This window comes from Beta vulgaris, chromosome 9 (assembly GCF_026745355.1).
Source record: "Beta vulgaris subsp. vulgaris cultivar EL10 chromosome 9, EL10.2, whole genome shotgun sequence".
Classification (NCBI taxonomy): domain Eukaryota; kingdom Viridiplantae; phylum Streptophyta; class Magnoliopsida; order Caryophyllales; family Amaranthaceae; genus Beta; species Beta vulgaris.
In genome coordinates, this window is record NC_079210.1 from 40433507 (window position 1) to 40449657 (window position 16151).

A 16151-nucleotide genomic window follows, 5' to 3' on the forward strand; every position below is an offset into this window, starting at 1 on the left:
AGCGGGTCACGTGTTTGAACCTGGTGCACAATATTTTTAATGTAAACCGGATCCATACAAGTCGAATTGATTACAGATTTGTGCTTATGGAAATATTGTTCAGGTATTCAAATTTTGACGTAGCCAAAATTAACACACGCACGCACGCACGCACGCACGCACGCACGCACGCACGCACGCACGCGCACGCGCACACACACAAGTATTGTAGCTTGCTAAATTTATAATCATTTAGGTAGTTAAATAGATTGATCGAGTGTATCATGTTATTTCAGCTATGTTTAACAAAACATTTGACACAAACTTAGATGATAATTAAGGTACTAAAATATTCAAAATGGTTAAATAGATATAGAGATATTTGATAAACAACCAAAAATACTAGTAGTCGTTTGGTTTACGTGGGAAGTCAAAATTCTCATGAAATTGCAATTCATAGGAAATAATTACTTAATTAAATTCATCAAAAATTGGTTAAATTGTTTCGTTGACAATGGAGAGTTAAATTCCTATGGAAATTTCTACTTATTACCTAAGAGGATCTAGGTAAGTAACTTCCTCCATTTTGTGGGAACTCAAAATTCCTACAAATTTCCAATTCTATTAATTTTGCTATTTTGTTGTCACCCAAACAACGACTCACCAAGTTTTCAATTCTTAGGATTTTCTATTTCTCATGTTTTCTTATATCAACCAAACAACTACCTATCCAGAACTTGAGTTAAATCTACACAAATATATTAAAAGGTGTGTGTGACAATGTATACACGCCATGTGGCACCCAGGTTACTCCACTAGAATTGTCCAATGTGTATATAAGTCATGTCAACTGACAAAAGTAAAATTAGCTTGCAACAAGATTTGAACCCATAACCTCTTCCTATTATACATGACAAAATTACTATCTCAATCAACTTTTAATCATGCTTTAAGTGTCCACATTATTATATTTATATCTTTGAAATGTTGAGTTTTCCTTAATATATTTTAGCGGGAATGGAAAAAAATACATATCTAATTTACAAAACAATAGGAAGCCGGGACAACACCCGTACTGAAATACTAGTTAAGATTAGGGATGGGCATGGGTCTAGGACCCTACCCGGATCCTGTTGGACCCGACCCTAATTTATGGGTCTGGGTCCAACTTTTTCAAACCCTAAGGGTCCGGGTCCAGGTCTGGGTCCAAGTGAATTTTTTAGGGTCCGGTTCTTAAAATTTTGGACCCAGACCCGACCCTTATTTAATATATACATTTTAACTTTTTTTTTTTTAAAAAAAAATTTTATTAAAAGACTAAAATCTAAACTAAAACACCAAAACACCCATTCCGAACTCTTATGTAAGTTGAGTTTGTTTCGTTTTTTTCAGTTTGTATGTTTGTGTTTTTGTTTCGATTTTTTTCAGTTTATATGTTTGTGAATTGTGTTTGTTTCATTTTTTTTACCAGTTTATAAGTTTGTGTTTGCTTCGTTTTTTTCCATTTATATGTTTGTGTTTGTTTCATGCGAATTCTTATGTTTGTTTCATGCGATTTTTTGTATTTGTTTCATGCGAATTACAGATGATTATTGATATTAATAATGCTGAAAATTTGGCAAAAAAAAGAATTTAGGTCTGGACCCTCCAGAACTTCTGGACCAGCCAGACCCTAAGGGTCTGGGTCAGGGTCCAATTTTTTCAGACCCTTAGGGTCCGGGTCTGGGTCTGGCAAAAAAATTAGGCTTCGGGTCTAGGGTCCAACTGGACCCGATGACCCAGATCCGACTCTTGCCCATCCCTAGTTAAGATGTAAAAATAGTAGCATTCAGATCTTTTTAAAACAAGGGTTGGCATGGAAGGAGGGGATGGTATATTGGTATGGCCGCTAATGTCTCACAATGTCAATGTGGGATGGCAACTTTCCTTTCAATAAATGTGACATTATAACTTCATTCTACATTATTAGTATATTGGCAAACACAAATATAATAAAAAAAAAAAACAAGGAAGACACTAAAACCATCAAAAGTACATAAAAAAAGACATCAGAATTCATTTGAGAAACGGAATAATGGTAAATTGTTATTAGCTAACCTAAAGGAGGAATGACATTTAGGCAATTCCGCAATTTCATTGGTATGGTCCCTCCCATATCCTTTATATAGCTTGATAATAAATTGTTTGTTCTTCAGCCGTCTCATATATTGACAAATGGACGAATTCATACACCAACACAATCAAACTGAACCCATTAATGGACGAATCCAAATAAATTAAAAATTCACGAACGGGATCAAAATAGCAAACACAATAATGAAAAAGGAAAACAAGGAAACGACAACCACCACCAAAAAAAAAAAGAAAAAAAAAAAGAAAAAAAAGAAAAAAAAAAGACATAGGAATTCATTTTAGAAATAGATGAATGGTAAATTGTTGTTACTTAAGAGAGGGAGGAATGAATGCTTAGGCAAATTCCGGCAACTTGTATAGTCCCAAACTTCCAACTACCATGCACCCCATATGGCCATATATATCTTTAAAAACTCTTTTTTGCGAAAGACAACCTTTTAAAATTTTTTGGGCAAGTTCAAACCTTAATGAAAATTTTTTTTGTTGAAAACAACCTTAATCAGTTTTCCGACGTTGACTCACCGGATTCCGGTGTTGACCCTACTTAATGAGTCACGTGAGGTCACGTGACTTCATTAAACCCAAATTACCCCCCCTTTTTTCCCCTCCTTTTCCCCTATTACTGCTCTTCCCAAAACATCCCACCTTAGATGATTCACCCCCTACATAACTGCTCTTCCAACTTCCCTTTCTCGCCATTACTGAACTGCAGGTGAAGGAGCTTTGAATTAATGCACTCAACCACCCAAAAAGGTACAGCTCAATTAATTTATGTTTTTCGTACTTTAAAAGAGGATTATATAAAAAAGTTTGATTTTTAAAACCTAATCTAAAACAGAGAGGTGAGTCATCATCATCAAGAACAGCAAAGGGGGGGACCAATTACAAACTCAGTAATTGGAGTCATTTGCCCTACAAAAAACACTCATCACCATTTACATAATGCCAAAAAACCCTAATTTGCGAGAAACTGAAAAATTGGAAGTTAAAGAGTATTTGGAACTTACCTTTAATTGAGAGCTCACAAACCAATCCTGTTGTGCAAAAATTTTACCCAGACAGAAGACGAAGCATTCTGATTCTTCTTTGGGATTAATGGAGAATGAGGGAAAGAGAGAGAAAGGTGAAGAATTGGGTTATGGGGAAAAGGAGGGGAAAAGGGGGGGGGGGGGATTTGGGTTTAATGAAGTCACGTGACCTCACGTGACTCATTAAGTTGGGTCAACACCGGATTCCGGTGAGTCAACGTCGGAAAACTAATTAAGGTTGTTTTCAACAACAAAAAATTTCATTAAGGTTTGAATTTGCCCAAAAAAATTTAAAAGGTTGTGTTTCGCAAAAAAGAGTTTTTAAAAGGTTGTCTCTGACAAAAAACTCTTTTTTTTATAGCTTGCTAATATATTGTTGGTAGTTTAGTCATATCCTTGATGCACAAACACTAACACAAATACAAACACAATCGATATGAACATGAACCCACAAATGGACTATTCAACTGGTGGCGGTAGTAGAGTGTCCTCCTGATCTGGAGGCCGTGGCGAGACTTCATAATCATCATCAACATCCTGTGGTGGTGGTGGGGTGGAGACTTCATAATCACCGTCAAAATCTGGAGAAGAACTTGACGGAGGTGGAAATGCTGGGGACATTGAGAATGTGGGACCCAGTGTAGGCGGAGGTGGGGCACGGCCGTCTACCTGAAATGGTGGAGGTTGATCTTCAGTCTCTGGTGGAGGGAATTCAAAGTTAGGTGATGTTATGACATTGGGTATAGGCGCTGGCGGTGGACGGGCTGTCTCTATTGGGGGTGAAAGAAGGGCTTCCTCTGGTGGACTGGGTACAAACACAGGCGATTGAGTGGGAGAGGGTAAAGGTTCTGGTGGTGGACGGGCTACCCCTAATGGTGGTGACGGTGATGTCAACGGTGGTGGTAGTGGTGATGGTGGTGGCGGTAGTGGCGATGATGGTGGCGTTGGCAGTAGGGGTGGGGGTAGTGGCGATGATGGTGGTGTTGGCGGTGGCGCTGCTGGTGATGATGGTGGTATTGATCGTGGCGGTGGCAGTTGTGGTGATGATGATGGCTGTGGTGGTGGCGAAGGGCGTACTACTGGAGTAGCTGAATCACGGAAAATGTCTAGGAAAAATAATGCGAGACTAAATACTTTCCTTGGTTCCAGTGATATTGTGTTTGGTGCTGGTGCTGGTGATCTAGAGCGAATTGGTGGCATGGCCAAAGTTGGCATTTGAGGTTGAGACATGGTGGTGAAAACCATATTTGCTAGCATTGATACTAGAAGCAAACCCACTATATTTTGGTCTGCCATATTCTCCAAATAAATTTAGAAGTTTAAGATATAGAAGCGTTTAGGATATCTCATGTACGATTTTAATATGTTATGCTATATCATAGAGAATGCATGCACGTTAGAGAAGAAATCTTCTTGCAGGAGCAGCAAACTCGCAAACATACTATAATTTGACTTTGAAGTTGCTGAGTTGTACTCTTGTACTTGCCTCTCCACTTGGAAGATCGAGGATTATAAGCGATCATAGGAACGACTAGGCTTTCCAAACCAAGATGACTTCAAGTCTAATTATTAATCATGAAAATTATAGTAACATCTAGGAAGAGGATGAAGAGTGTTATAATTTAGACTACTCTAAGTAGAATATTCTAGACTTATCTAGCCTCACATCGAGGGGGCCCCGCTGGGGTTTGAGCTGTCCTCAAACAAGGCGCCCCAGGGTTGAAGACACTGGTAGCCTCTCGAGGGTGGACCTCTTCAAGGACGTGCTGGTGACAAAATGACAGGACAGCAGCTTGTCGAGGGTTCTCTGCTGTCTCGTCAGCCACCTCGTGGGACGGTGCTCTCGAATGATGAAGGGGACAGGGGTCCTTTGTCGTCTCAGATTTCTCCGAGTGATGCCCATGACCTTTAGTTCGATGTCCCCACAGACGGCGCCAACCTGTTTCGGGTAAAAATTTGTATTATGCGGGATGGATCGAGATTAAGATTAATGAGGGTCGGATGGTCGAAGATTGCTGGGAGACCTGCACAAGACGAGAGTTAGACTGCCCCGGGGGTGGATCCGGGATCGCCCCTCCGACAAACAATTCAGTTGATGTGTATTAATTGGGATCTGTGAAGTAGTTTGCCTAGAAGCTATTACCTTAATAAATGGGGACGTGCTCCATATTTATAGGTCTTGAAATGTGTGAAAAATGTCCCTGCCAGGCTGGCGCAGGATTTAAGACGGCTGGGTCCCACTGAGGGCTTGCCATGCTGGCAGAGGGATTTGGAACGTGTGGTGGCCCACTAAGACTTAATGGGCCCAAACACTACTCAAAGGGAAAAATAAAACAAACCAACCAAACCAAGAATCGTTTATTGTTCACCTATGATAGTTAAAATAATACCAATAATATGTAGCAAGTATTAAATCTCTTTTTTTATAGCAAAAGGGAAAACATACTTCATTATCACAATATCAAATGGAAAAGAAAAACAAATTTGAGAAGACAATACAGCACATCCACGAAGCATATGAATACAGTTCATTTGACAAGGTATACATGGCTTAGTTCACATAACAGGGATTCAGACATGACAATTTTCATGTTAACTACTCCAATATAACATTTTTTTTTTTTTTTTTTTTTTGACAGAACTCCAATATAACATTAAACTACATACCACTCATGCTAATCCTAATAAATTTAATTAATCTCACTTTCTTTTTTCCTTTCTAGTAACAAATGTCATAGAGTACAGTTCATCTAATACTTATTGAAACAATCAAGGAGCAACCTTTTTACTCTTATTCCTGGCGGTAGTCTTGGCAAGGGCATCACAAGTCTCCTTCTTTCGTTTAACGTTATTATATATTCACGATATTCTTATTATTTCGGTTGTTGTCGTTATTGTTGTTGCCATCCATACTTGTTGCAGGTTTCCCCTCAAACACAATATTTTACCACTAAGTCGAACTACTAATCAACTAACAACCCATCCAACACAACAACAATTTTGGAATAAACTTCGTACCTAATAATTGTATAAATTAAACTAGAAAATATGCTAAATACATCAAACTAAGCATCTAACATGAACCATTCATGTAAAATTCGCATTATAAATTTCCCCCAATTTATTTTATTTCAGAACCCTAAATTCACGAATCCCCAATTCAGAAAATCAAATAAAAATCGAAATTAAACTTAATGTTAGAACTTACTTGATAAAAGTGAGGTAATAGAGTAATGTTACTCAGAAAAGGACCCAAACATATATTCTAGTTAGGTGATTAACCTAAGAAATCTAGGAATTAGCTTTTTAACCTTTTTTAAGGTAAAGTCAAATGGAATATAAAAAAAAATAGTTAACAAAATAATATTAATTTTTTTATAAACTAAAATAATATAAATAATTCGGTTTTTTCACCATATACCCCTGACAAATTTTTTTTTGCACCATATACCCTTTCAAGTTTCCAAATTCACCATATACCCCTCACCTTTGAAAAAATACATCCAGTTACCCTTTTTGTTGACGGACGTTAGGTCCCCGTTAGTGACAAACTTATTTCATGATGTACCCCTATTCTTAAACTTAATGCACCATATACCCCTAAAAGTTTTGGCAGTTATAACGGCTACTTTTTCCAGTTTAAAAAACTAGCCGTTAGGAAGATTAAAGGCCTGCCAGGGTTCTATATAAAGGCATTCCTATATCAAATGAAACCCTTCACATCAAGCATGAGTTCTCCTTCAAATACATGCTCTTCAAATTACAATAATTCATACATAAGGGTCCCTAACTCTTATTGCATTTGTAGGAGAAAATATGCAATAAGAAGTTCTGAAACTGCAAGAAATCCTCAAAGGTTGTACTACAAATGTGACGCATGCAACAGTTTTAGATGGTGCAAAGGAAGCTATGATCAAGATAGCAGCAGCGATGGAGTAGGATTCAAGCACACTGAAAGAAGTAGGGAAGAGGGGGAAAGCTCTGTTAATAACAAAATGAAGGAAGAACTTAGGCAATTGAAGAAAAAGTTGAAACAACAACAAAAATTACTTAATGTAGCAATAAAAGTAGGAATACTCATGTTTGTAATCCTAATGTTTGTAATATTTAAGTGAAATATTGTTACTTAGTACTAATGTAGCTTTACAAAAACTTTCTTCACATTGATCATATAACAGTGTTTGACAAAAAGTAGCTATGCAAAAAATATTGCCCCAATTCACAAAAAAAAACCCTTCAATCTTCAATTCTTCTTAGTCTTCTTCCCTTTTGTCTGCTGCTTTGAGGTAGTGGTAGCCTCAGATGCCTTTCTTTTCTTCTGTTTAGGCTGTGAAGCTTGGGCAGTTGAAGTAGAGGCTTTGTCCTTCCTAGCTTTTTTTGTGGCACCACCTCCACAAGTCCTAGCATTATGTCCAATCTCTTTGCACTTGCTGCACTTAACAGTACTGTGCCTCTGACCCTTTTGTGCTTCATTTGGACCCCTCTTCCTCTGTTTGGCAGGTCTACCAGCACCTCTCTTGATAGAAGGGGGGTAATGACTGGCAGATTGTAATCTGGCCAGTGGCTTGGGTCAGCCATAGGGTGAATGTGCTCCCCATAAGTCTGCTTGTAAGCCTCACCCTTGAAGTAAGGGGACACAAAATCAGAAGGCTCAAGCCTCTCATGAAACATCACCCTCACAGCATGCTTGCATGGAATTCCACACCCTTGCCATTTACCACACTCACATGTCCTATCTGTGAGCTTGCAAGGAAAGTATACATTTCCATCCCTCACCTCAAATTCACCACCCCCACAAGATGTTGCATAACAGAACTTGGATTCATCAGCCCTAGTTGCTAAAATCTTCTGTGCATAATCAGTCAATTGTGTTGCCTCCATATCAGCAGCCTTAGCAAACCTAGCCCCAAGTCTCTTCATTGACCAATGCCTTATAGCTAGAATGAATGAAAAAGCATAATAAGTGAGCTTGTTCCATGCATGATGTAAACACTAAAGAAAATCATGAAGAAGAGAATAAATTACCTTCTAATAGGGTAAGAACAGGGAGATCCCTATAAGGCTTGGTGCATGCATTGAAGCTCTCCACAAAGTTTGTTGTGTTATGGTCACAACAAACTTTGTGGTCAAACACATGCCTGCTCCATTGCTCAGTGGTGGAATCCAGATACTCCACTGCCTTAACATTATATGCTTGTATGTCCTTCATAGCCTTGTTAAATACATACTTGTTGTATGCATCTGCTGCTATCCAAAAGAGCTTGTGGAATGCTGTGCCACTGTAGCCAGCATTCTTGCAATTCATGTAAAGATGTTGGCAACAAACTCTTCTTGTTGCCCTAGGGAAGACTGAATGCAAAGCTGCCTCAACACCCTAACCAAACAGCAATTTAATGTGTTAGGAAATCAGTTGACAACATTATGTGTATAAAAGCAAAACAGATAGTAAACTCACCCTCATACGGTCACTGATGAAGGTCCAATCCTCTCTTGCACACCCTTCTTGTTGAAACACAATCTGTAGATTTCTAAAGAAGTAGGTCCAACTTTCAATGCTCTCAGTGTCCACAATTCCATAAGCAATCAAGAATATCTCATTATTTCCATCAATACCCAAGGCAGACAGTAGTATACCCTTGTAATATCCACTTAGGTGAGCCCCATCAATGCCTATAATAGGCCTACACCCTCTCAGGAATCCCCTGAACTGTGCAGCAAAAGAGAAGAAGCAAGCCACAAACTTTGGGGCAACAGATGCAGTGTTCCCAGTCCAAGTGACAAAGGGCATAGGAGCCTGGGTTTGTCTCTTTGATGAACTCTGCATACCTTGGCAACAAACCATAAGACTCCTCAAACCCCCATATAAGAACCCCTTTGACATCACTTTGACCTTGTATAGCAACCTTGTTTTCACCCTCACCCTAAACTTCTCCAAAGCTAATTTCTGTAACCCCTCCACTGGTATATCAGGGTTTGCAGCTATGTGGTCAGCAAGGTGCTTACACAGCCATGTAGAGCTCACCATAGGATTTTCCTCTAACCTACCACATGCCTTATGCTCCCCCTTCAATGTCTTGATTGCCCAACTGATTTTGTCAGCAATCACTGAGGCATGTATCCTCCAACTACATCCATCCATTGAACAAGAGGCAGTGAACCTCTTTGTGTCAGCCTTGTCCACTGTTATTGCAAACCCCTCTTGGATGCAATAATCTCTTAGGACTTCCAAGAACTGTGCTTTGGTTGGAAATATCAACCACTGTTCTAACTTTATGTGCCCAAAGGTGGAGTCAACCCATACCTTTCCATTTTGGTAAACTCTATCCATTGAAGAACTTCCATCAAGACAATCCTCAAATGTCTTGTCAATGCAAGACTCATCAGCTTCAATCTGATCTTCCTCAACTACAAACTCACTCATCCATATTTCATCATCATCATCACCACTCTCTCCCTCACCTGACTCATAGTAGGTCCCATCACTCTCCAAATCATCACTCTCCTCATCAACTACTGTCACTGGAAGCTTCTTCTTCCTCCCTGTACCCTCCCTTCCACTGCTCTTCTTCTTAGGCACATAGGTCCCAAATTTCTTGGCTGTGCTTTTGGGTACCCTAAAGCCCTCAGGTCTGGACCTAGGTGCTTTTTTTGGTTTTGCAGGAATTGTACTGTTATGTTCAGGCATGGGAGGTGGTACTGGAGGCTCCTCTGTGTTTGAGACAGGGCTTTGAGTTTGGTTCCTAGTTCTAGGTCTCCTAACTGGGGTGGTTTTAACCCTTTTATTTTTCTTGGAGGGGGTTTGTGACTGAGGTGGAGGTGGTGTTGTTGCTCTAGGAGGTGAAGGAGGTGGAGGTGGTGTTGTTGCTCTAGGAGGTGAAGGAGGTGGAGGTGGTGTTGTTGCTCTAGGAGGTGAAGGAGGTGGAGGTGGTGTTGTTGCTCTAGGAGGTGAAGGAGGTGGAGGTGGTGTTGGTTCTCTAGGAGGTGGATCTGGTGTTGGTTCTCTAGGAGGTGGAGCTGGTGTTGGTTCTCTAGGAGGTGAAGGAGGTGGTGTTGGTTCTCTAGGAGGTAAGGAGGTGGAGGTGGTGTTTGAGCTCTAGGTGGTGAAGGAGGTGAAGGTGTTGGTGGTGTAGGTTGTTTGGTAGGTGTAGGTGCTGTTGTTGGTTGTTTACTAGGTGAGGCAGTGGGCTGAGATGGACCAGGATAACACTCATCAGCCCCCTCAGTTTGAAACACCCTCATGTACTCACATATGCTAACATCATCCACAGATAGGATGGGAACCTCAATTGCAACACAGAACCTCCTTGCCTCTTCAGCTTCCCTCTCCTCTTCCTCTTCTTTCCTTCTTCTCTCTTCCTCTGCTTGCCTCCTTTCTTCCTCTTCCTGTTCTTTCCTTAAAATCTCTTGAACTCTCCTTATATTCTCCAGTTTTTCCTTCTCAGCTTGTTCCCTTAATTGAACATATGCCCTAAATACTATACCAGGATTGTTTGTTTCCTCTAACCACATCTCAATGGTGTCTGTGACCCTACCAAAAGACCAAACCCTCTCCAAGTCCTTATCACTCTCAATCTCCATTTTTCTATTAGTCCTAGGATTATGGACAAGTAACCTAAATGCCTTAGGGAGATACACATCCTGCTTAGCTGACTCCTCCATTACATCCTCATACAACCCCATCAAGTGACACAAGTCAGTGTCTTGAACCCTCACATCAAAATCCTTACTGTTATAATGCAAAAGCAACCACACAGAACCCATCCTACCTAGCCAAAACAACAAAACCAACATATTTCCAACATACATAAGCATAGAACATTTGAATGAAAGGAAAAAAAAAGGGAAAAAATGCAAAGAAATACTTGTAATAAAAACCGCAACAAACAAACCCTAAAACTGATTAAACCCTAACCAGAAACATTCCAAAAACAACAATGTTCAACAACACATACAAAGGGATAAAGAACTTACTTAGAACGAAAAGTAGACGCCTCGAAAATTTTGAACTTCCAACCAACTTTCGCAACTGAGAAAATTCGCGTTATTTCTCTCCTGAAGAAGACCCAAGATGAAATTTTGGTGCAGGGATGAACCTCTCACAATTGCGCACAAAGTAGTGTTCAAATTTCGCTAAGTGGGTAAGAGGATTTAGGTTTCAATGGATGCCTAAGCTCTAGTAGAAAAGAGAGTTAGAGAAGAAAGAGATGAAGGGGCGTCGTTTTTTTTTGTCAACTGTCATCCTCCAACTCCCAACATAATGGCGCCCAAACTTAATGGCAAAGTTGTAATAAAACACTAACGGCGAGTTAACGTCTGTTAACAAAAAGGGCAATTAACGCTATTGTATAGTAGGTGATGGGTATATGGTGAATTTGGAAACTTGAAAGGGTATATGGTGCAAAAAAAAATTTGTCAGGGGTATATGGTGAAAAAACCGTAAATAATTAATAAACATATATAAAATTATGGGGTGTTACACTTTTTGTCCAGGTGAAGGTAATCCCCATCTTCACATACATATCTATTTTTCTTCGAGCTTCTATCCGAGCCAGTGCTCAGACTGTTACGCCTTTCGTGCAGATCGGAACTTACCCGACAAGGAATTTCGCTACCTTAGGACTGTTATAGTTACGACTGTCACTCACTAGGGCTTGTTCCTACCAGTTAAAACTAGTGGTCGCTTGCGGTTTTCGGCATTAGCATTCGGGGAAAGAGAATTGCTAGGCTGAGGAGCGCTCGTCAACATTTGGATGAAGCATGCTACGATATTCAGTTGATCAGGAGAAAATTGAGTCAACTAAGCCAAGTTGAATGGGACGCCACCAACATTTTCCAGAGATACATTGTTGTTGGGGAGGACTTGGGGGTCTTCACAGCATTGTTCTCGGGCATCCTAAAGTGGAACTCAGGTGCCCTTGTAGGTTCGGTAATAAGGGGTTGGGAAGACCCTTGACCGATTTCAAATCCTGGTGGTTCGCGACTTGTGTTGTTTGCGTCACCCATTACTGTTATCAAAAAGATGAAACACCCCTCTTTCTAGCGCCAAGTTGCTCCGGTTGTAGTATAGGCTGGCGGTCTTGAGAAGAGTCCGCCAAAAAGTGGAATTGGCGTCCGTTAGTGAATATGTGCAAGGAAATCAAATGTAAACTACCCTCGGGGGGATGCGAGGAAACCCCCTCCGACACTGAAGTCGGTACATGTCCACGAAGAATTTTTGGAGAGACAAATAGAGAGAGATAAGCTATTTTAGGTGTGACGAAATGTACGTGCAGAATAGTACTAGTGGGTTATTTATAGAAGTATTATTCCTCTGATACGGCGTACGTGTAATCTTTCTAAATGTGTATAGCTGTGATAGGCCTGGCAGAAGCAAAGATTCCTCTATTTTTTCTTGTTAGGCGATCGCCAACAATGTTGTCGGACCAATCGAGTGCATTGACTTCATGAGCTAGGGATGTCGTTTATACATTCGCATCCTGTATGATGTTCACGGACTTCACACTGGCGTCCGCTAATATACTTGGGTCTTACCCATACAACTAGGTTATGCAACCCTCTCACAAGAATGCTGGAAAGAATAAAAAAAATATTGGATATTTAATTAAATAGAAAAAAGATACTAAACTTTTTTGGTTAGCTAAGTATTTGATTGCATAAATTGCATCAGCATAACCAATGCATAAGACATCTGACGACAAGCAGCGTTACTACTTACTAAAAATAGAGAGGAGTGATCCTAGTCATCTGTCTGGGGATCGGATGGTGTGGTATTTACCACCGGCGGTGGTGGGACATCATCATTGTTATCATCTCTGGATGGTGTGGTGTTTACCACCGGTGGTGGTGGGACATCATCATTATTATCATCCCGTGACGGGGGAACTGGAATATCATCGACAGGTGTCACTGAAGAAGGCGGAACTTCATCCACCTCCGTTGGTGGTGGATTAGCAGGTGAAGCATCGTCTGGTTGTGGAGGCGAAGATGATAATGGGATTTGATCTTCCACAGGAGGTGATTGAGTTGGAATTTCATCTGATAGAGGTGGTGTTGATGATGGGACTTCAGTCGCCTCTGGAGAAGGAGGTGGTGGACTTGGTGGTGATGGAGGAGGATTTACATTGGATGGTGATGGGACTTCATTTTCCAATGAAGGTGTAATTTCAGGTGATGGGTTTGGAACATTCTTTTTGGGTGGAAATGCAGGTGATGAACTTTGAAAAAATTCAGTTATTTTATCAAATGGAATACTCTTTTGTTGGGGAATAGAACTGGTTGGAGCTGGTGGTGGACGGACAACGCTTAATAAGGGAGGTGGAGTTTCCTCTGGAGCCACCGGTGAAGAGACAATGCCTGATGGTGAAGGGGGCGGTAGTGGGACTGAATTCGGCGATTGTGGTGGCGAGGGGACGTTCTGCGTAGGCGGTGTAGGGGTTGTGCTGGGAGCATTACTTCGGGTAGTAGGCGTAGGGGTTGTACTTGGAGTACTAATACTTGTAGGAGGAGGTGATGGTGATTGTGTTGGTGGAAAGAAACTCATTACAAAAAAAGCTAAAGTCGTAGCATTGGAGGCTATGGGTGGCGTAGGAGAGAGGTTGGGTGATGTTGGTGGTTGCGACATGGTGGTGGAGATCGCACTCGCCAGTATTACCAACACAAGGGCGAAAGGCAACCTGGTTTGGTACCTCCCCATTTCGATAGTGAAACACTATTTGGCTTTTGCCTTTAGATGACCTAGTTAATATAGCTATATGTAATCGTGTAATGCCATTGAATTATTCATACATATGGCATAAAATACATTTACACCCTAAGTAGTTGAGGTAATGTACATATATCAAAGTTGTATAGTTAAACAGTCAACTCGGGATAGGATCAATCTTCCTAGGTTAGACCAAGTTTTAGTGTATCCCAAGTCAACGTACATTACAGCTAACAAGTAAGTGAAAGATACACTTTTGTAGTTTTGTTTCACTTACTTTTTTCATGCTACTCTATGCACGTCGTCTTTGGTGCCGATATGTTTAATGATGTATAAATTTGTGTTTAGATAAGCAATACAAATTATAGTGTATTTAACTGATGTATATCGAGTAATATTTGATCTACTTAAAAGAAATTACATCTTACATTTTCAAGTTTGTGGAATCACTATTGAAAAAGCTTTGAAAATGGAGATTTCGGTACTCTTCTCCCTATTTTTAATATAAAATTATTACGACATAATTTTTACATTTATCATAATTTGAAAAGAAATTGAATTTTCGTTTGACTTTTAAATTTTTCAGAGTTTGTATAGGACGTGGTTTAATTGGTTAAATATGTAATACTTTGTTGATTTTTACCCACACCTAACTGATAATAGTTTCTTGAAAAAAAAACTTTAGCCTATTTAGTTTGAAAATGAAAGCTAATGATTTAAACTTGTGGTTGTATGGGTATAATCCAAGTACGTTAGCGGACGTCCATGAATAAGTCCACGAACACTATAAGGACGCAACCATGTAAAAACTATCCACAACTCAATAAGTCGGTTCGCTTAAATGGTCCGACAACATCGTTGGCAGTCGCCTAACAAGACAAAATAGCAAAAATCTTTCCTCATGTCAGACGCATCTCAGCGATACGTGTGGAGAAGGACCATGCACCAGAGGAATAGTACTCCTATAAGTAGCCCACTAGTACTATTCTGCAGGTATATTCTCTCAACAAAAATTCATTCCCTCTCTCTACCGTCTCTCTAAATCCTTCGCGGACATGTACTGACTTGAGCGTCGTATGAGGTTTCCTCGCATCATCCCGAGAGTGTAGTTTACGTTTGCTTGCTTGCAACATTCACTAGCGGGGGCTAACGCCATTACTTGGTGGACTTTTCTAAATACTGCCAACGGTTCTACAACCTGAACAGTCGAGTCCCTACTTGTGAGAATTTGCAGTTAAACTCATGCTTTTTTTTTTTCGCTTACTTACACACTTGGAATTGTTGTTGGCCAATTATAGATGTAGATCCAAAACAATGAATTGTACTGCATTTCGGAGATGAATGGAAGATGAGTTGGACTTATATGAAAGAAAATTGAATATCAAGCCCTTTTTAAAAAAAATAATAAAAAATTCTAACATAGGCTTCTCTTTTTGAGAATTTTTAATGATATAGTCAACTTTTTTTTTCTAGTACTAGGATTCAGTTTTCCTAATTTACCAAATATAGTATTAATTAGGTTTAAATTTTAATTTCATGTTTAGTTTAATACTTCTATTAAGTTTTATCTAACCCCTATTAATCATGATTTCTTTAGTTCTAGACTTTTAATCGGCTAACAAAAAATTTTCTCTCTAATTTTAATTTACTTTTCCTCCGACCTAACATTCCCTTTCGCATTAGAATATGTTGCCTAGTGAATGTCACCCACCTTCTTTCTTCTTTTGTTAAAAAAAATTCATGACAAATTCATCTTCTTACTCCACACTGTGTAATTTTTTTCCCTTAGGTATAGATTATATATTTCACAATTCAAAGAATAGTAAATCTCTCGCTTTATTAGAAAAGCACATAAAAAGTATGCATACTACTAAAAATATGTATCATACCAAGATATGTCACGATTCAATATAAAGATTAATATGCACCTACTTTTTGACCTAAACAAATCATAGTTTATAGGGCTTAGAGAAAACCTAACAGATTTATTAAAATTGAACATGAAATTAACTTTTAAGTCAGATTAATAATACATTTGGGTAAATTAGGAAAATTGATGCCCTCACTTTGGAATGGCATATACGTCACACATCCTGGATCAAGTAAAGACTCTGGGTTTCCAGCAAGCCACTGCTACATCCATTTCATTAGGAATTGATGATCTTTTAACAATACCTTCTAAAGGATGGCTAGTCCAAGATGCTGAACAGCAAAGTTTGATTTTGGAAAAACACCATCATTATGGGAATGTACATGCGGTAGAAAAATTACGTCAATCCATTGAGATATGGTATTCTACAAGTGAATAT

The 16151-nt window shown here is 39.5% G+C and overlaps 2 protein-coding genes across 2 annotated transcripts; both read right to left on the reverse strand.

Annotated features, from left to right (window-relative positions):
- Nucleotides 1–3599: 3599 nt before the first annotated feature.
- On the reverse strand, nucleotides 3600–4436 carry LOC104904157 (leucine-rich repeat extensin-like protein 3). The gene has a single exon (XM_010692348.2). It carries the CDS (start codon nucleotides 4434–4436, stop codon nucleotides 3600–3602), a length of 837 nt encoding a protein of 278 aa, XP_010690650.2.
- An 8440-nt stretch (nucleotides 4437–12876) lies between these two features.
- Nucleotides 12877–13833, reverse strand: LOC104904158 (proline-rich receptor-like protein kinase PERK9). The gene has a single exon (XM_010692350.2). The coding sequence runs from the start codon at nucleotides 13831–13833 to the stop codon at nucleotides 12877–12879; it is 957 nt and encodes a 318-aa protein (XP_010690652.2).
- Between the last annotated feature and the right edge of the window lie 2318 nt (nucleotides 13834–16151).

Excerpts from the sequence above, each read along its gene's own strand:
- LOC104904157 (XM_010692348.2), bottom strand. The coding sequence starts at position 4,436 with ATGGCAGACCAAAATATAGTGGGTTTGCTTCTAGTATCAATGCTAGCA.
- LOC104904158 (XM_010692350.2), bottom strand. The coding sequence starts at position 13,833 with ATGGGGAGGTACCAAACCAGGTTGCCTTTCGCCCTTGTGTTGGTAATA.